At 45.3% G+C, this 20108-nt stretch overlaps 1 protein-coding gene across 2 annotated transcripts in view; it reads left to right on the forward strand.

Moving 5' to 3' along the window:
- The first annotated feature begins 2152 nt into the window (after nucleotides 1–2152).
- The window catches only part of TMEM255A (transmembrane protein 255A), a 50018-nt gene continuing 32062 nt past the window's right edge, over nucleotides 2153–20108 (forward strand). For both annotated transcript variants that reach the window (XM_004437338.3, XM_087426498.1), the window contains exons 1-3: nucleotides 2153–2307; nucleotides 8916–9058; nucleotides 17874–17936. In XM_004437338.3, coding sequence (XP_004437395.1) covers nucleotides 2250–2307; nucleotides 8916–9058; nucleotides 17874–17936 — 264 coding nt within the window. In that variant the 5' untranslated portion in view covers nucleotides 2153–2249. The remainder of the gene's footprint in view (nucleotides 2308–8915; nucleotides 9059–17873; nucleotides 17937–20108) is intronic.

Raw genomic sequence — 20108 nt, forward strand, 5'->3', positions numbered from 1 at the left:
TTCTCTCTGCCTGTGTGGAGCTTAGGGAGACTCTGACACATAAGCTAAGCATGCTTAAGACGCACACCTCTACAATAGTGGGCATCTTGTCTCTATCTAGGACATATATCACAGATTTCTAAACCACAGTAGGGCTGCTAATAATACCTGACACAGCATTCAGCCTGGCCCCTGGGGTGCCCAAGTTCTTTACAAAGGGATTTTTTTGTGTGTGTGTGAGGAAGATCAGCCCTGTGCTAACATCTGCCAATCCTCCTCTTTTTTTGCTGAGGAAGACTGGCCCATGGGACGCTGCCACAGCATGGCTTGCCAAGCGGTGCATCGGCGCGCGCCTGGGATCCTAACCGGCGAACCCCGGGCTGCCACAGGGGAGCGCGCGCACTTAACCGCTTGCACCACCGGGCCGGCCCCCACAAGGGGCTACCTTTTTAAACTTCGGGAAGCATCTTTTCTTCCTTTGGAAGATGGGAAAGGGCAAGGGCCCTTGGTTCCATTTTCTGGATAAGGAAAAGAAGGCTCACAGTAGATTAGCAAGCCAGAGGTGGAAAGAACCAAGTACTCTTCTTCATCCCATAGCCTCTCAGGAGAGTTTTATACTTGATTTGGGGTTTTGTTTTTTTGGCGGGGGGACGTGGAGAGAGGGCTGCAGCAATCATCAGGGGGAGGTGGTTTGAAGGAGACCTGGCAAGCAGAAGCTGGGAGCTCTTCCTCCGACAGAATGGATTCCTTCAAACACGTAAATTCCCTGGGATGCCAGGCCCCCAGGGCTGAGTTTCCAGAGGGAGCTGGAGCCCACTGTTATCCGCTTCCTCACTGTCCACCTCCCTTGGCCACCAGGCAGGTGTCTTGGGGCACTCCAAGGAGGTCTCCTCCTGTTCTCCTGCTGTTTTGAGCACATCAGAACCACCCTTCTGAGCCAACAACATAGTGATTGCAGCCTAATACCTAATGGGGTCCAGAAGGAAGGGTTGGGGAAGGACTTGGCTGTTCTCCAAGATCAGGGACATTCCCAACTCATCTCCAGTTTCCCTTAGCAATCCACAGTGGATCTGTCAGCCATGACTTCCTCACTCTTTCCAAAGCTACTTGTGTTTTCCTCCTGTTGCACCTCTTGGGGCTAATGAATTCCTTAGGTTTTCAATATGCTATATAGAATAATATTCTTTTCAGCTGCCATAGTGGGAAGAGCACTGATGTGGGAGTCCAATAGATCTAGATTCAAATCCCACCTCTGCCACTTACTAGCTGAGTGACTCCAGGAAATTTTCATCCATTTTATGAGACTCAGTTTTTTCATCTGTAAAATGGGGTTATTGATACCTCCTCTTCCTGCCTTGTATGGCTGCTATGATGAGAAAATGAGATCCTTGACATAAAAGCACCTTGAACAAAAGCACAAACTGGAGTGCTGATGCAGAATCATATTTGCTTTAGCTGAATCTCCTTCTAGCTCTTAGGGGGCTGTTGGTTCTAGAATTCTCAGATCTGGTGAGTAAGGCTGTGTTCCCTCTCTCCATCTCTGCATAATTTTTTACACTCTGGTCACATCCCTTCCCAGCCTTCATCTTTCTAGACTAAAGAGTCTGCATTTGTTTAATCTATTTTCATATGGCAGCCCCTCTACCCTCCCCCATCCCCTTGATTATGGAGTGGCCCTTCTCTGGATCATCTCCAGCTCCATTATGTCATTCTGGAAGCACTAAGACCAAACCTGTACAAATGTTTGTGTGTGTGTGTGTGTGTGTGTGTTCCTCAGCTCTGAACCTCTGACTCTGCCTCCTCCCCAATTATAAATCCTAGAACAGGATGCTTGCCCAAGACCCTCTCTCCAAACTACAGAGAAGGCCGGTTGGCCCCAGGCTGTAGCCTCCCCCTCTTTCTCTGCGCAGCCCTGGCCCCAAGGGGCTAAAACGGCTCCCTGTCTGGCTTGGGAGGCGGGGAGGTGGATAACTAGGATGGGGGGGCCAAGGGGGAGGGAGGAGGGGGGGTCTTGCGCAAGCGCACGCCGCTGCTCGGACTGCCAATGCTGCTGCCTCCCGGAGCAGAGGGAGGCAGGAGAGGAGGGAGGGAGAACAGGGGAAGGGAGGGGGAGGCGGCACTTGGGCTGCAGCTCGCAACCAGAAGCAGTGTCTCTCAGCTCTCGGAGGCACCGGGAGCGGCAGCCGCGGAGTAGGATGCTGTGCCGGGCGCCCTAAGCGCGGGGCGCGTGAAGCAGCTTCCGGGGCCGGGGCAACAGGGCAGCTTTCACCATGCATCAGTCCCTGACTCAGCAGCGGTCCAGCGACATGTCCCTGCCCGATTCCATGGGTAAGTCTAGCCGTCCTTCCTAGGGGCGGCGGCGGCAAGGGGTGAGTGCGGTGCCCTCTGGACTGTGAGCGTCCTAGCCACCCCAAGAGCCAGGGAGCGGGAAGTGGGGCTAGGGGGGTCCGCGCGCCTCAGCGTCTGGGTCGTGGACCAGAGCCCCAGGGGAGCGGCCCGGCGGGGGCGGGGGCGACGCGCGGAGATTGGAGCGCCAAGCTTGCGTCGGAGTATCCCCGTCCCGGAGTGCGGGTGTGTGCGTGTTTGTGTGCGTGTGTCGACAGACTTGCAGCCAGTGGTAAATCCCAGTTGTCTGGGGATCAAAACACTTCCCTGCAACCTGCGCCTTCGCTTTCTATTCGACGCTCCTTCTTTGCAAAGTCCCCATCACTTCTCAGAGCTCATGACTAACGATAATTAGAAGCAGGGTCCTCGCCCCCTCCCAACTCTGTCGAAGCTGCCTTGAAATTCACGGCTGCAGTGGAGGGGGTGCTGACTTGCACCTCGCTGTTGGGGGGGTGTTGCGCAACCCTGGGGGATGGGCGGGCTGGCGGGAGGGGAATTCCTGAGGAATCGCTCAAGACAGCCAGCCCTGCCTTCTGCAGCGGCAGGACCAACATTCCTTGAACTTGATTCCTATTCTGCTCCAAATGCACGGAATGTGCGTGTGTGTGAAAAAAGGGTGGGGGTGGGGGTGGGCAACGAGTGAGAGCGCAAGAAAGAAAGAGCGAGCGCGAGCCCGCGCATCTTCTGAAGTCGCGCTTTTCCTCTCTGGGTGGAATGGAGGGGGAGGGGGGAACCCACTAGCCTGATTTGGTTCAATACCTTTCCTCATCAAAACTGGGGGACAGATACCTCCAGGCACCAATTTGGCTGCCCCTCGAAGCTGCTTTTGGGTAGTTACAAACAAGAAACAAACCCAGTCCCCCTCAGCTGTTAGGCACCTTCCCAAGCCCTATGATTTCACTGGGTGGAGAAATTAATTTGCAGCCCAGGAGAGCGGGAGGGGACTGTCAAACCATGATCCCACCTAATCTCAAAATTCGCCTCGGATACACTTTAACCAAATTGAATTATCTCTTTCCAACATACTTTACATTCTGCAAAATCCCTCCGTCCCGAATTCCTGCCATCCAGTCTGCTCAGGTCTTCTCCGATGAATTTGCGGGAACATCTCGAGGGGAGGGGGCTGGGAGATGGTTGGACCCCCTATGTGAGCTCCCTACTGCCTGCAAAAGACTCAGTCTCAACAGAATTCGTTCACCCGAGGGGCCCCAGAAAGTGTTATCTCCTAGATGGTGGAAAGATCCATATTTTCAATGGGTTTGCATATTCAGTATAAGATTAGCTTTTTATTATTATTATTTTTAAGGGCGTAGTTACTTGCAAAGTGGTACAAATGAGGCCAAGGACTTGGGTCTGAATCCAGAACCTAGCAGTACCAGATCCTACCTCCCCCCCAGCTCTCTCTCCCTAACACACACACACACACACACACACACACACACACACAGAATGCACTCCTCACCTTGGCCAGCTGTGGCGCCAACGCAGCCCTGGCTCCCCGACGCCAGGCTGTTGCCCGAGGAAGGGCTGGGTAGAAGAGTGCGAGGGTTCCGCAGCGCCCATTCCCGCAGGGAGCCACAACCACCTGCAAACCCGGCCTCCCGCGCAGGGCCGTCTGCCTGTGGGGGAGTGGGCAGGTTAGTGGCCCAGGGCTTCAAGTGTTGCTACTTACATACGGCTCTGTGGGTTGGGGAATAACATGAAGAGAGTTCCTTCTTGGGCTCTCAGGAGCCCTCAACCAACCTTGCGTCTCCCGAAAGGTCTGCGCAACAAGAAGCTAAGTGGGCTTCACCCAGCCCAGCCCAGACTCGACACTGCGGGAAAAGAATCATAGATCCTATATAGACGCGCGAGCCTGCTCCATGCATCACGCTCTGTCAAGTCCGCAGACGCAGATCACTAGCAAATTCCTGAGTCGAGTGGTAACCCTAGGTTTCCACAGTTTGGACAGGGGAGTCTCCCCGGAGTTCCCTGGCTCTGGTCCCGCACAGCCCAGGCCTGAATCAGCGTCTAGGCTACTTAGGAACTACTCTTTCTTAACTCAGCTCTGGAAACGCCACTTTCCCTTGCATGGGGGGAAGAGAAGTGGGGGGGTGGGGGGGTTAGTGTTTCAGCCTCCAAGGGCAGCATTTCTGAGGGGATTCCCTCTACAGGCAACACACAACCGCAGCCCAAACAGTAAAATTTAAAACACAGTCACACACTGCACCAAAGTGCCTGCACTCTCTGCTTGCTTGCTGGCTGCCTGGGGCTGTGTGGTTAGTCCAAGGCTTGGAGCGGAGCGGGGGCTTGCATGGCAACTTGAAGATGGTAATGTGACTCCAGCGCCCCTTCATCCCCTGCCAGCAACCCCCTTCTCTCTTTTGGCAACACCGCCCCCAGGCGCTAAGGCACCTCTACTACAGCAGGGCACTCCTTCCCTCCCAACTAACATATTTGTAATTCACTGGTGGCCTTGGATGTCTCTGGTCAAAAAATTGCCCAAAGGGGGAGATTTCAGGAAGTGTTTGGGAGATCCGTAGAGCTTTGAGCCTCTTGTGTGGGCAGCTACCTGTTTCCACGGACGCTCAAGGCTGGGACTTCCTGAGACCCTCCCTGTGTGGCAAAGCTCACTCAGGTAAGCAAATCCCAATAGGTTCAAAAGATCAGCCCCAAGAATTTGCTAGTCATCAACAAGGTAGTGTACAAGACAGGATCCTGGGCCCCAATCCTTGATGCCCTCTGATAGAGAGTACACCCTATAATCAAGGGGGTAGTCAAGAACATGTACACGGAAAAACACAGGTGAGCAGAGACAATCACCCTGCCTCCTGGCAGCCCACACCTGGGTTCCTGTCAGATACAGAATCCTGGAGCTAGTGGACATCATATTTATTGTGGACCAGACCCACAATTACAATTATAATTGTAGCAGTTACAGTTAATATACTTATTGGATAAGGTATATATGAACTCAGAGATATGAAATAATGAGTGATTAGAGTAGGGTGAGCTTAATCAAGAAAAACTTCTTGGAGGAGGTGAGTTTGGAGCAGGTTTCAAAGGAGGGGAGAGATTCAGATTCAAAGACCACAGGGTAGGTAGGGGCTCTGACCAGGGGGAACTCCGGAGGAGGGAGAAGCTGGCTGTATTTGGAAAGGTGGAGACAGCAAATAATGGGAGCTTCTAGAGCTGAGCATCCTGTACATCAGGAATCTGGAGTGGAGGTGGGGCACTGCAGAGAGGGAGGTCTGCAGTGGTTCTGCAGGGAAGCTGCTGGGGGTGGAGGGGGGCTGGCAATGCCAGTGATGAGATTCCAGACTCTCCCACTGCTGTTGGTTGCAGGGGTGGTAGTGGTTGTTTAAACAGAAATATAGCGGGCACGAAGCAGACAGGCTAGTGAGAGAAATTGAGATTGTGACGCTAGTTGGCCAGAAGGCATTCAGTTCTGGGGAGCCCTCAGGTGAACCCTATTTTAAAAAATGAGTTCTATCAGTGTAGCCCATATTTATTCACACAATTCCCCCCACACCCTTTTTGATTAGAAGGGAAGCAATTCTGAAATGTTGCCTCTTGTTTATTCAACAAGTATTGACTGCTCACTAGATATCAAACACTGTGAGAGGCACTGTTTTCAAGTACGTGCTGCTTAATTTAACTACCTCAGGGTGTCCAAGGTTTTTTGATATGTTGATTTACTAAACAAAATCAGAATAAGATGTTCCTGTGTTTACAGGAACATCTAAGGCAGGCCCTAAATTGTACTCTAATAAGAACAGAGCTCTCCTTCTCCCTTCTAAAATAAAACAACCACCAGGAAAATGTCCTAAGCAGACACACAAGCTGCCTTTTAGGAGCCTGGGCCACACCTTCAGAGAACAGGTGTGTCTTGCTCTAAGTAGATGTGACTTTTAAGCCAAATTGACACTGACCATAAATGGAGGGTTGATTCTTCACTTTTCACCCAAGGTTCCTTAAAATGGCCAACTCCTCAAGTGCAACTAGAAATAATTTCATTTTACCCAGTTATGGTCCTTATAGTGTAGTGTAAAATAACGGGTGACTTGGGGCGGGGCGTGAGGAGACAGAGAATAGATATTCAATCTAGTGGTGAGACAGTTTTCTTAGGAATTTTATCCAAAGCAAATCCTCTCTGTAGGCAAGGCCCCTGTGGAGCTATAGGATTTTTGCTTGGGTTTCTCCACTGACTGGATTTTCAATTCAGGTTCTAAAGCAGGAAAAAAAAAATAGATTTTCAAATGACACCATGTGGTTTGCTGAGTCACTTTTCTGACCTGGCTCCTGTGCTTTTAAGAGTTAGAGTGATATTTGCAAAGGAGACCCAAGAGCAGTGAATAGGATCAAAAGCCATTTGTTGGGGAAGGAGCAGGAGAATGATGCAAAAAAAATTTAGAAAAACCATGCACACACACACTCCCCTAATTTAGTCTCTAAGGTTACATGTTTTCTGTGTGAGGTGTTGAGACGCTTTCATGTGTCACAAAGATACTCTTGGTGTCTCCAGATGTTCCCTCACTCTCTTTTGCCAATTTGGGGCAGGAAAGGGCTAGAGATGGTGTGAGTGACAAAGGAGAAAGGGAGACTGAAATGGGAGGTGATGTTGGTAAGTTTATGTTAGAGCCCCTCTGTAGAACCAATTTGCAGATTCACTGAGAAGTATCTATCATCAAATGGACTTAGGGACTCTGGTTTAGAGATTCATCTAGGGCCCCTCAACATCAAGAGGAAGGATAACTAACCTTTATGTGAACTGGGGAAATAAATCCTGCTGTCCCACCTCCACCCCTTGCAGTCTGCATCTCCCAGGCTCTGCTCCTCCCGATAACCACCAGTCAGCTCGCTATTTGCATCCTAAATAGCCCTCTCACACAAAGGGCCCTAATGTCACAGGTGTCTCAAGTGGTCCTTTATGTTTTTCCCAGGGAGGCTGTACTCAGGCCCCACAGGAGGTGAGCCTTATTTCCCAACACTTCTTACTTCTCCTCCCAGGGTGCGATACGGCGCTTTAGTATGTGGCTGCCTATAAAGGCTCTAGCCACCTCTACATTTCAATGTAAAATAGTCTTAGAATAGTACCGTATTAGAAATGACCCTGATGAGTCACGTCCCTCTCTTTCGAGGCTGACGTCAGGGAAGACCGCCAGCCCCTCCCACCTCCCTTGGAGCCTTCGGCAGGGACCGCACTGAGGAAGACAAGATGGATGGTGGGGCTAACCCAGGGTGGCACTCCTGACGCATTTCTTCCGTATAGGAGGGGATATCTGCTGGGAGCTGTATGGCCAGCCACAGCCCCTCCCTTTCACCACCACCAGGCCTCCTGGGTCTCGCTGGTTTTCTCGCCTCTTTCCCCCTTCCTTCATCCCCTCTCCCCTCCTTCCCAGTGGTGCAGTCTGGGCGGCTTCAATCGGCAGGCAGCTGCTTCCTGAGGCTGCAGTGAGGCCTCCCAGAATGACGGGGTCCTATGAACAGACCCAAGTGGCCTCTTTAGGCTCATAAATGGCAATCAAGCCACCTGGGTGGTCGACCCCCCATAAGGCTCCCCACTGCTTCATCCTCCCACTGGAGAACTGCACTCTCCTAGCGTTCCCCCATTTGCTTATTTATAGAGAACTACTAGGTGGTAACTCATCCCTGGTATTTCCTGTTGACAGCCCCCTCCTCCTGCCAGAGAAATGGACGCAGACTGTGTTGATTCCTTTAAAAAAAATGAAGTTGAAAAGCCAGTCGAGATACCATTTTTCTATCTGACTTAATAAGCCTGTTTTCGAGAAAAAAAATTGTTTTGCGCGGTCATGTCTGATAAGCACTGAGTAGGAGAACCCGTTTCTTGTCATTTATATTGATGTCACCCTCACATAAGCCCAAATGTGTAAAAGTTATAATCCTCCCCATCTACTTCCCCCGATACATATCTTTGTGGACTAATGACCTCCAAACACTTGCTTTATTACACACATTTGTTATGTGACAAATCTTGCCAACACACCATTTTAAAGTTTATACATGAGGTGGCAAATGTCAGAAATAAATGAAAAAAGAAATCCCAGCACCTGGTTTGGTTCTGATATTTACACTGAAAATGAAATTTCATATCTCCAGTTTATAAAAAACCCTTCTTAGTTGCATATTGGCTTTAAAATATTTTCATTTAATACCTCCACACCTACACTTCCCATTTATCAAATGCCTTATAATTTGGCCTAAAAAACCACTCCACTAAGTGGGTATGACACATCTTTTATGGAATGCCAAAAACACAAAAATTTGGTTTGTTTTGTTTTTATGTAACTGGTAAGAGTTCTTCTGTTGTTTATTTTCAAACTGGATATATATATATATATATATATATATATATATATATATTATTGTAAACATGGCACCTGATGACTGCAAAAACTAAAGCTCCATCTGTTCCCCATAAGTCCACTCCCCAGAGATAACCCCAGTTACCAGTTGGAGTAGGAAAGGAAAACTTTCTTAGTGATTTTTTCTTTAAGTCCATCCCCTCTACAGCCGAAATGAGCAATTTCAGTTTTTCTGTGTGCTTTCAGGAGCCTTCAATCGGAGGAAACGAAACTCCATCTATGTCACTGTGACTTTGCTTATTGTGTCCGTGTTAATTCTCACGGTGGGCCTTGCTGCCACCACCAGGACCCAGAATGTGACCGTAGGAGGTTATTACCCAGGAGTTATTGTAAGTATGAAAGGCATAGGTAGGTCTCAGGAGCTTACTGGCTACAGACATTCGGGTTCTACTCTGATGGTTTTCAATTCTGTTTGAGGGTCTAACGTTTGCTCAGTTTTCCTCCTTTATATATCTTGATATTTATATAGAGAGGCAATGCTGGGCCCTTTAAGAAAAACACTGGACTGAGACTCAGAAGAATTCCAGCTCTATCCCTCACTAGCAGTGTGATCCTGAGCAAGTCAGCTCACTCTTGAAGACCTTGGTTTTCTGGTCTAGGCGATGTTACTAACTAGCAGTGTTAACCTGGGGCTAAGGTCCTTTCCTCTCTGGACATCTGCCTTCCTATATATAATAGAGGTCACCTGATCTTACCTGAAATCTGAGGATCCTTGCAGCTTGACACTCTGTGACCAACAGCACTGATCTCCAAAGTGATCCTGCACTCCTATCAGGAAAACTATGTGGAATATTTACTCCTAAAATATGTATATTTATTAATTTATTAATTATATACATGTTCATAAAACATACAAAAATGGAAATTCAAAAATTAGATAAAAATGAAATAAACAATAATTTTGAATATCTTCATACTAACACTAACTAAAATTTCGAAGAATGATACGCACTTCATGTGAAGTCTGTCATTAAAGATAGTGACTATAAATCCTTATTTCAAATACCCACTAGGTAATTTAGAATATTTTTGACTAACTTTTTTTTGTGTGTGTGTGAGGAAGATCAGCCCTGAGCTAACATCCATGCTAATCCTCCTCTTTTTGCTGAGGAAGACCTGCTCTGAGCTAGCATCTATTGCCAATCCTCCTCCTTTTTTTCCCCAAAGCCCCAGTAGATAGTTGTATGTCATATTTGCACATCCTTCTAGTTGCTGTATGTGGGACGCCACCTCAGCATGGCCGGAGAAGCGGTGCGTTGGTGCGCGCCCGGGATCCGAACCCCGGGCCGCCAGCAGTGGAGCACCTGCACTTAACCGCTAAGCCATGGGGCCCGCCCCCTTGACTGACTTCTTATCAGATATAATTAGATCGTCATTGGCATCGTTGTTTTCTAATGTCGATCTCACAATGTGGCTGACAAAAGGCTCATCCTGAGAGTTAGAAGTATCAACTCTGCCATTTTCTTGTTGCTCACTTGTGCTTACATTATTGGGGTCATCTTCAATTCGTGGTTTCTCAACAGGAGTCTTTCCAAACCACCTGTCCATTTTGTCGGGACTAGTTTAGTTACAACTAGATAAGACAATCTGGGCACATGTAAAATGCCCCACCTTCAACCCTTTGCTGCTTGGAACTGCCCTTCTCCCACAGGATAGCTTGCCTGCTCATCTGACATTCACACCGAGAGATGGCGACAGGGATGGTCTGTTTATTGAATATTTGTAACACTTAATTTCTTTCTTACTATTTTAAATAAACAATATGTAGGAAACAACAGTTCGAATAGTTTCTTTCCATACTTCAGTGAATTGTTTTACCCACCCCCAGGGTGCATGCAATCCATTTTGGAAACTGCTGAACTATTTGCATACAAAACCTCATTTTATATCAAATCATCATGTTGTATACTTTAAATATATACAATTTTATTTGTCAATTATACCTCAATAAATCTGGAGGAAAAGAAAAACAAAAACCTCATTTGGATCTACACACACTGCTGTTGAACCCAAAAATCCAACTCTGAAAGTTGGATCATATTTTTAATATCAATTAAATGACTTCCCAATTGTAATTGCTAGAGAGCAGGAAGGAAGTTTAGGATGGTTCATTTTTTTATATATTTTAGGATAGCAAAGAGGCCAGATGTATTGGTTATTGTTTTGTTTCTTTTCTTTTTTCTCTGTTTTTGGATAGATGGGGGTTGGAAAGAGAGGCAAAGGGAGGGGAAGGGATTAAAGATGGATGCCTTTGACAAGCCAGCGCTGTGAGTGACCAAGCCTGACGCCTGTTGCCTAGGTCACCCATTCCATAGTCAGCCTTCTCAATAGCCCTAGGAAAGCTGGGGCATGACGTGACCTGGCGTCCCATGAGCTGAAGGCTGCCAAGGGAAGTTCCTTCGCAGCTCTCGGGCCGGCAGGGCTCCCCGCAGCCAAGGGGAGATGTCCCACACACACCGTTTGGTGCCCTCTGTTTAAACATGTGATGTGAGAACTCACCTAGTCCACTTCCTGTGGTGAGGCAAGAAAACCAGTTGTCAGCAGAATTGAATTTTATTTTTAAACACAAGTGGAGGGGAGGAAAGGTGGGGGTAAGGTTGCATTTTGGTGGCTTGGAAAAGCAATTTTTAGGGTCTGTGTGACTTTGTGTGCTTCAGGTAGCTGCATTTAGTGAAACATTTCTGACTGATGAGAAAATGCTCAAGATTCAGACTCTCCATGGGTGAGGGGAAGGTACATTCTATGTCAGTTAAGAGTAGGAACTCCTATTCATGAACGGTGGCTCCGAACTTTCTCTGTAGAATATCTGACTGTGGGTGGCTAGGTTGGAATACATTAACAAAGGAAAGAGGGTGCATGATTGCTGTTATTCGAGTACCTGATGTTCAGCTAGCACTGGAAGTTGAAGCAGTGGGGGCGTGCGTCTGTGTGTCTGTGTATGTGTGTTTCACTTAAAGCTAAAATGGAAGTGTTAATAGGAGAGCCATCCCAGCTGACAGTGAGCCCCATGGTTTAACCTTTAAAAATGTGCTCTTACAGTTCCTGTAGATTGTTTCTTTAAAATGGGTTTTAATTATAGAAAGTGAAGGGGGAAGATTAAAGATTGAAAAGCTGAAAAATCCATTTGGATTTATAGGTCAGATCATGTTGTAACAAATACAATAATGACTCATACCTCTGAAACAGTAAACACCTTAGAATCCAGATTTACCCAGGAATGAAGTACTTCCACTAATGGAATAGTTTGGTTATTAGAGAATTACTATATAAACTCTAAGCCAGTGGCTTCCCCACCGTGGTGCGCATATGAATGACCTGGTGAACCTGTGGACAATGCAGAGCTCTGCTCCCCACCCCAGAGATTCTGATTCAGTAGGTCTGGGTGGGACCCAGGAACCTGAATTTTCTTTTTATGAGCTAACCTTTGATTGAAAAAGTAATACATGCTGAATTTGCCTTTTCATAAACACCCCAGGGGAATCTAATTCAGCTGGACCAGCAACCACCTGGAGAACTAAAACACAGTAAATAAAGTATGCTTAGCAATAAAACCAGACTGAGCATAATGTGCCATTTTAAGATTCCAGACTGTCAAATTGGTCACTTTGAATAGAAATTACCATTATATAGAACTGTAAAAAAATTTCAGGTTATTTGGAACTCTGCTGTTTTTGGACTCTGGTTAAATGTGTTAACAATACATGAGAAGTTAAATTTTGAAAACAGACAAAATAGGGAGCAGTTATTGGATTAAAAGAAGAATTACCATACAATGTATTTAAATATTGAGATCTTAGGCATTTTAAAATATAATTTTATTTGCATAACTCTAAGTCATATGAAACTTTTCTGAGTCATGTTTATTTTGCCAAATGAGATGCCCTTGTACAGTGAGATGCATTATGACAGGGTGTTAGCTACTCTACCTGAGCTAGAATGTAGGATCATCATCCTGAGACACATACACACACATACATCTTTAAAGATGTGCTAATCTGTACAGGCTGAACTGTAAAATTTTTTAAAAATTAAAGCTGACGAAAAAAAGACAAACTGGCTTAGGATTTTTACTGTCCTTGAATATTCGAGATATATTCCATTCCAGAAGAGTTCCGATGAGGTTTGTACTCTGGAGGCCTAAAAAAACAAGAGCCTCAGTTGTTGTATGAAGCTGAAAAAGGCAGGGGAGAGAGCCTGCTCCTTCTCTGTACCTCTCCAACCTTAGATCCAGGAGAATGAGGCCTCTAAATGTGTTTCCCAAGCAACCCACAAGATGGAGTTGGCCACCTGATCAGTGTGGAAAGACTTTCATTCTAGCACCTTCTCCCCAGCTGTTGTACTGTTAGGAATAATACCACCCTGAGGTTTCTTTCACGAGAGAAACTAGGAGTTTCTGCCCCCTTTCCTGGGGAAGTCAGTTAATGGAAAATTGTATCCGAGTTACCATGGGATAGTAGGAGACAGGGACAAGAGGGCTCATTCAAAACAATCAATAGTCCAGAAAGCTTCTTTAGGCCAGTGTGGCTTCAGCTTCACATGTAAAGTTTCTTTTGATAAATCCAACAATGTTTGGACTAACTTGAATGCTCAGAAAATATGAGGAGCTCTGGATAGTGGGATTTTGTGGTTTACTGTGAATTAGGCAGAAATTTTGTCCACCTCTTGTTGAAGATGTTTCTAAAATATAAGATCATTCTAAAATAAAGTTCCTGGGCCGGCCCCGTGGCTTAGCGGTTAAGTGCGCACGCTCTGCTGCTGGCATCCGGGGTTCGGATCCCGGGCGCGCACCGACGCACTGCTTGTCCGGCCATGCTGAGGCCGTGTCCCACATACAGCAACTAGAAGGATGTGCAGCTATGACATACAACTATCTACTGGGGCTTTGAGGGAAAATAAATAAATAAATAAAATTATTTAAAAAAATAAAATAAAATAAAGTTCCTACCTTAGTATGTACATTTCAAAGATGAGACTTGCATCTTGATTTGCTAGATAAGACTTAAAATTCCATAATGTTCTAACCTTCATTGGCTCTCTGCTGCCTCTTTAGCATTGCCATTCAAAGCTCCCTGAAGATGCCCTTGGCCTGGTCTCTCATTACCTCTCTTTTGCCAAAATTGTCAATTCATGGTCCCCTGAACATAACGTGGGCTTTTCTGCCTTGATGCTGTCACTCTTTTTGTTCCCCCTGGCCTAGAATGTCCTCCCTGCACTCTCTCTCTGTTTATCCAAATGCTCTGTCCTATCCCAACTTAAAGACACAGCTGGGACTTTACTCAACTACTGGGGTCCACAGTGGTGTCTACCATCTTTGAACTCCCTACCATAGATTCCTCCTATTCATGGTTCATGGAAAATATTCACATATGCTTTGTGGCTTCTGTTGGACTATATTCTCATTTAGCTTTGTTTATACAGGTCCACAATCCCTTATGTGAACCCTTGGGCCAAATGTGTTTGAGAATTTAGACTTTTTTTTATTTTAGAAAGATAATACAGGGCATATATCATATATTATCTAACATCCCAGTGGGGTCTTGAGAAACATCCCATAATCAAGCACCTTCATATTTCTATAATAAACTGTGAATTTTTACACTAAGTGGATAAAGATTATGAAATAACCTCACATCAGTTCAAGGTCAGATTTTGCCACCAAGTTAGTTACAAAAAAAACCCTTTTGGTTTTAAGAGCTTTGTGGATTTCAGGATTATGGAAAGGAATTGTGGATCAGTTTACCTAATTATGGCTCCTTGAGGCTGAGTCTCATGGGTCTTGGTATCATACTCCACTCTACCTTCTGGCCTCCACATCACAGATCTAGCACAGTGCCTGCCACAAGGTGGATGTCCAGTTAATATTTATTGAATGACTAGTCCTCCTGAGCCTCAGCACTGGGTGTCTGGGGCAGTAGATGGGAATAAGCAAAGGTTATAGGGCCCAGTCCAAAAAGAGCCCTTGAATCTGACTTCGATTTCTAATGATTTGTCTTTTTCTTCTACACTGAATGGCAGCCAAAACAAAGCAAACTGGTTATTTATTTAGGTAAGGGGTAAGGGGTATCAAGATGGAGGTCCAAAGGTCTGAATATCTCATGATTCCATGCAGTTCTCGAGGGGTGACCACAGAGCTTACTTTTCTGAGGCCTCAGGAGAGCAAACAGCTGATTAGAAGCAGCTGCCCATTTTCAGGAAATTCTGTTGATTTTTCCTTCTCTGTTTCCAACCCCTTAGCTCTTCCTCAAATAGGACTTTTCACTCCATCCCTGCAGAGAACTTCTTCCCTGGGGGGACAGCGATAAAGGCCACTATTCTATTCTACTAACACTGGCCACAAATGCAGCAAAGTATGGCTGAAGGAACACCAGCTGTTAGACAGGAGACCTGAGAACTAGTCCCGGCCCTGCCATTAACTTGCTGTAAGAGGGGACAAGTCTATACAATTCTCTAGGCCTCTATTTTCCTATCTATCAAATGGGAATGATATCAGCTCCACCAAACGCCATAGCATTACTGTGACCAAAATGGAAAGAAAGTGCTTCTTTAAGTTAAAATGCTTTTCGAATGTAAGGTGGTTTTAGCGACACTGGTGAGTTCATCAACCTGTCATCCGGGTGAGTGAATTCTTCAGCCATGACTCAATAGATATTAGTTCTCCACCTGGTGAGCTCTACCTATCCTTTGAGCCCATGTTAAAATGTCTCCTCCTCTGTGAAATCTTAGAGCTACCATGTATTTAGCAGCCTACCTTATGCAGATCACTCTACATAATTTATCTCATTTAATCCTCACAGCAGCCTTGTGTGGTAGGTACCATTATGATTCCCATTTCATAGATGAGGAAACTGAAGCACGGAGTGGTTAAGGGATTAGCCCAAGGTCATACAATTTATAAGTAGCAGAGCCTGAGATATAATACAAAATGAATTATTCTCTGCTCCAATAGCATTTTGTTTATACCTCACTTGTGGTCCTTAACCCACAGTCTGTCTCTCCCTCACTGGACTATGAGCTCCTGGAGGGCAGGGGCCAAGTCTTTTTATTTATCTGACAAATGTACTTAGTGAATGTTAGAAAACTGAATGAATTGGAGTGGGATAGAATGGAATGGAAGGAAAGGGGAGGGAACTGGATAAAGTAACTGGCTCACCTGGGATTTCCAGTCCTGGAGTGCCTTGTCTTTCCAGTCAATTCCACGAGGCTTCAGCCCACCTTTTCTAGTCACTGCCATCAGAGAGTTATTTGAAAGTGCCAGGAACAGCCACTGTCTTTGCTTCCTACCCTAGAGCAAAGACTGCTATTGGGGTTCAGGAGGCAATCAGTGAATAACTGTGGAAACTGATGAACTGTTCAATAAAAGGACTTATTTTCCACTTAAGAAGCTGCCTCCAACTTTCTCTCAATCTCCACAAGTGGCCCAGAGTGCCATAAGCACAGACTATTCATGGAATTCTTCCTAAAAAATAAAAGCTGTGGAATATTTTGGAGGGGGAGATAAGATAGAACACGAAACTCTCTTATGAAATAAAGCAAATAATGATAGGATTTTCCAGCTTAATTCAGATTAGAGTTGCTTAAAAGTTAAGTGTCCTTAAAAATACTAATAATAATCACTGGAACAATAAATAATATTTATTGAGTACTTACTGTGTGCCAGGCACTGTGCAAATTTCTTTGAATGTATCATCCTAGTTAATCTTACAAAAACCCTATAAGATAGCCACTACTATAGTCCCCACTTTCCATATGAGGAAACTGAGGTACAGAGAGGTCAATCAATTTGTTCAAGGTTGCACAGATGTAAGTGGAAGAGCTGGGGTTAGAAGCCAGGATACTATGATAATCAGGTTTTAATCTGTATACTTTATGGCAACACATTTTAATTACACTTAAAATAAGACCGAGTGGGAGACAGGCTTCATTTAACTGTTGAGTGAGGATGTTCTCGGTAGCATCTTGGATGGCATGGGATATACCCTTATGCACTTCAGCTTCTATTTCCCAAGAGAGGTTGCTGGCTAAGTGGCTCTGCAGAATGAGTCCTTGGAAATTTGCATTCCTTCCTTCCTTTCATTCTCTGGTTTTGGAGACAACCACCCAGTCCCCCTACACTACCCCACCAAGCTTTTTCCCAGCACTTGGGTCCATTACATTTTCAAGCCTAGGTGTAAGGCTTGGGGGCCTCGGACTGAAATAGATGCCCCTCTGAACCAAGGTAAGGCTGTAGATGGAAACCCAAACCATTAGTGAGGCTAAAGAGAAATGTAACTACATCACTGAACTTGTGTTAAGATTTATTGGTCCATTCTCACCACTTTTTACTTCTTCCGTTTTCATCCTCGTCAATGGCCATCAGTTAGTGACCGTTTTCAGTTGAGACTGGCAGACTCAATCCACTAATGGCAGAACCAAGAGGAAAGTTGGATCTGCTACACCGAGCCATCATTCCGGCTGCTTAGACAGGGAAATTGTTTTTCAGGGTTTTACACTGCCATTTCTGTTCACCCTTTAATGAATGCTTTCTGTCCATAAATGAAGGAGAGATGGAAGAAGAGGTGAATAAATGCTAATGTAAATTGCAGTGGGTCAACCACAAACACAGGCTTTCAAAAAGAAAGTTTTGGGTTTTTTTAAGTCTAGGTTAAGGTGCTTGCTGATTTCTAAAGTACTTCCTGGGTTTGATTAGTGTGCCAGATGTATCAAAAATTGCTATTTCAAACCTTTATTTTGGAATCCATGCATCAGAGTGGAAGGTCTCTTTTCAAAAAAAAGATAAAGATCAGAATATAATGCGTGCTTTTCACCATTATATGTCTTACTGACTCACCAGTCACATGCTAGATAATGGATATTGAAATTGAAATAAGCAGGCTCTGAAAATTTATGGTTGACCTTTACTTTTAGTTTTTGGGCACATGAGTTTCTTTTTAGGTGTGATTCATATCTACAAGGAAAAATTGGCAAATGTTGGGAGAAATACTTTCGTTGCACATACTGTATTTGTGTAAGTAACAATTGCATGTGGCTTTAGCATCTATACCCCAGTTATTTTCCATGATCCTGAATCATATCCAGGAGCTGGAATGATTGTGTGGTCAGGCTGACCATCTTTCCACATGCTATGTATGCCACGTTGCTTTGCAGCTCGGCTTTGGATCATTCCTTGGAATCATCGGATCAAACCTTGTTGAGAACAAACGGCAGATGGTAAGTTTTCATTGCTATAGAATCAAGTTCTTCATCTGAAAAAGCTCAACATTTATATGGATAAGTAACACATTTCTTAAGGTTGCCCAAATTGGGCCACAAAAGAAACTGCTACTTTGCCTTTTCTCCTAAGCCTCTAGGGAACTTGTTTTAAAGCGACCCTGTGTTATGGGACTTGTTCTCATCTTGCCTGATGCTCCCTCAGTGGCCTAGCTAGTCTCCTTAAGGCACAGGGATAGAATATTCTGGATCTTGCCCTTTGCTTTCCTCCTCACTCCCAAAGGAGTACTCCAGCCTATCCAGTCAGGCTATTGTCCTCACCTAGAATGCCGTTGCTTCTGTGATTTCCGTTGCCGCGGCCCTGGGTTATTGGTGACCCTCATGACTTCCTCTCTGATGCATAATTTTGGGGGGAAGTTTTCGCAGAGGGTTCCTGCCTTTTAGGAGATTCCAATCTAGGGGACTTTGATTAAGAGAACAAATATACTGGGGGCACACAGAAGACAAAATAAAATTATGAAGCCAACCTAAAGTATTTCCATTAGCCATAGTTCAAAGCTAAGTAGGTTGTAAGGTTGAAAGGAAGGATGAGCATATAACAGGAGGTAAAACTTAGAAAGTTCTGTGTCCTAATGGGGACCCACAAGGGCAAGCTGTTGTATTTTCCTGGTTCAGTCTGAGAAGGTTTCCTAGAGGGCAAGAGAAGAAGGTACAGACTGAATTGCAAGCATATTGCAGTTTTATAGGCTAGTAAATCAAGATGCCTGGTGAGTGGTCAGATGGTGGACTGATTAGGCTCCCCCAGTACTAGTCTCTGTGGCATCGAGACTTTGATAATGGGGTCTATTTAACAGCAAGTTTAATCAGATAACATAATAGCTCCAGGGACAGAGAACTCCAGCCATATGTTCTCCCCCAGCAACATAGGCAATCACCCTCAGGGGAGTTCTAATAGTTCTCTTCTTCCATTTCACCTGGATTCCCCCCTGCAGTTGTGTTTGTACTTTGGGCTTAAATTATTCAGGATAACAGGGGAGTTTTAATTGTAGAGCTGATCATAGCGTAGCTAATAATGCCAATTTCATGACATCGTTCATCCATTATTTACCAATTCTCTGTAGTGCTGTGAAGTGAGATTTATGGAGAGAGGTTTCTGAACAACTCCTGAAGGAGATCAGTATTTCCTCCTAGCCTGTTAAGGTGGGAGAACCTTAGGGTGGACTTGACTTTGATTTCCTCCTTCTCCCTGGAGAGCAGCTCAATGCCATGCTATTTCCCTCTCTTGTCCCCCAAACACTTCAAGGAAGAAAAACACTGATTCCATCTAGTTCTGAGGGTCAACACGAGCAGATGGTGGGCTCAGGCAGCACCTAACCCTGCCCTGGAAACACCTTGAAACACTTACCTTCACACTGGGTTGTAGTATCACCCTTGTAATGGAAGACAAATTATTAGGAAAATTTCTGTTATCTGACATGATCAGAAAATAGGGCAGTCTGGTTCAAGCAAACATTTTTCTTACTCCAAATTTTTCATATATGCCAGACAGAGTTGATCAGTTTCAGAGACTTCAACCCTTGTAAAATGTCTTTGACATTTAAGTCTTAATAAGTTGCATGCTCTCTTTCTTCAATGATGCAGAAGGCATGTAGGGTTCTATGGGGCCTCAGAATCATCCCTGTCTTCACTACACCATCAAGTAGCAGTATGTGGGATTGGGAAGAACATTGGACGAGGCTCTTCCATAGACTAGATGGTGACCCTGAGCACACCACTTCCCCATTCTGAGCCTCTAATTCCACAATAAATAAAATAGGGGGTTGGATTACATGATGTGAATGGTCCAACATTTTTCTGAGTCTGAGAATTGGAAGAGTCACGTGGTCAAATTCCTCCATGGACAGCATGCTAGATACCAGCAAGCCTCCTCTTCATTTGGTGCTCACAGACTCACAGGGTGAACTTCTTAGCTTGCCCTGAAAATGTAAAAGAGCCTTCAGTGGCCTCTTCTCTGCCTCCCCGTGCCCCCATTCCCACTCATCATGCATGACTGAAAAGAGAATCCTCATAGGGTGGCAGGCCAGAGTTCTGCTTTGGCTGGCAGTCTCTTGGGGATTGCCTAGTCTCTAGAAGAAGCAAGAGTGGAAGGCTAACAGACACTTTTGTTTTGTT

Source organism: Ceratotherium simum, chromosome X (assembly GCF_057802395.1).
Source record: "Ceratotherium simum simum isolate JZ-2026a chromosome X, ASM5780239v1, whole genome shotgun sequence".
Classification (NCBI taxonomy): Eukaryota; Metazoa; Chordata; class Mammalia; order Perissodactyla; family Rhinocerotidae; genus Ceratotherium; species Ceratotherium simum.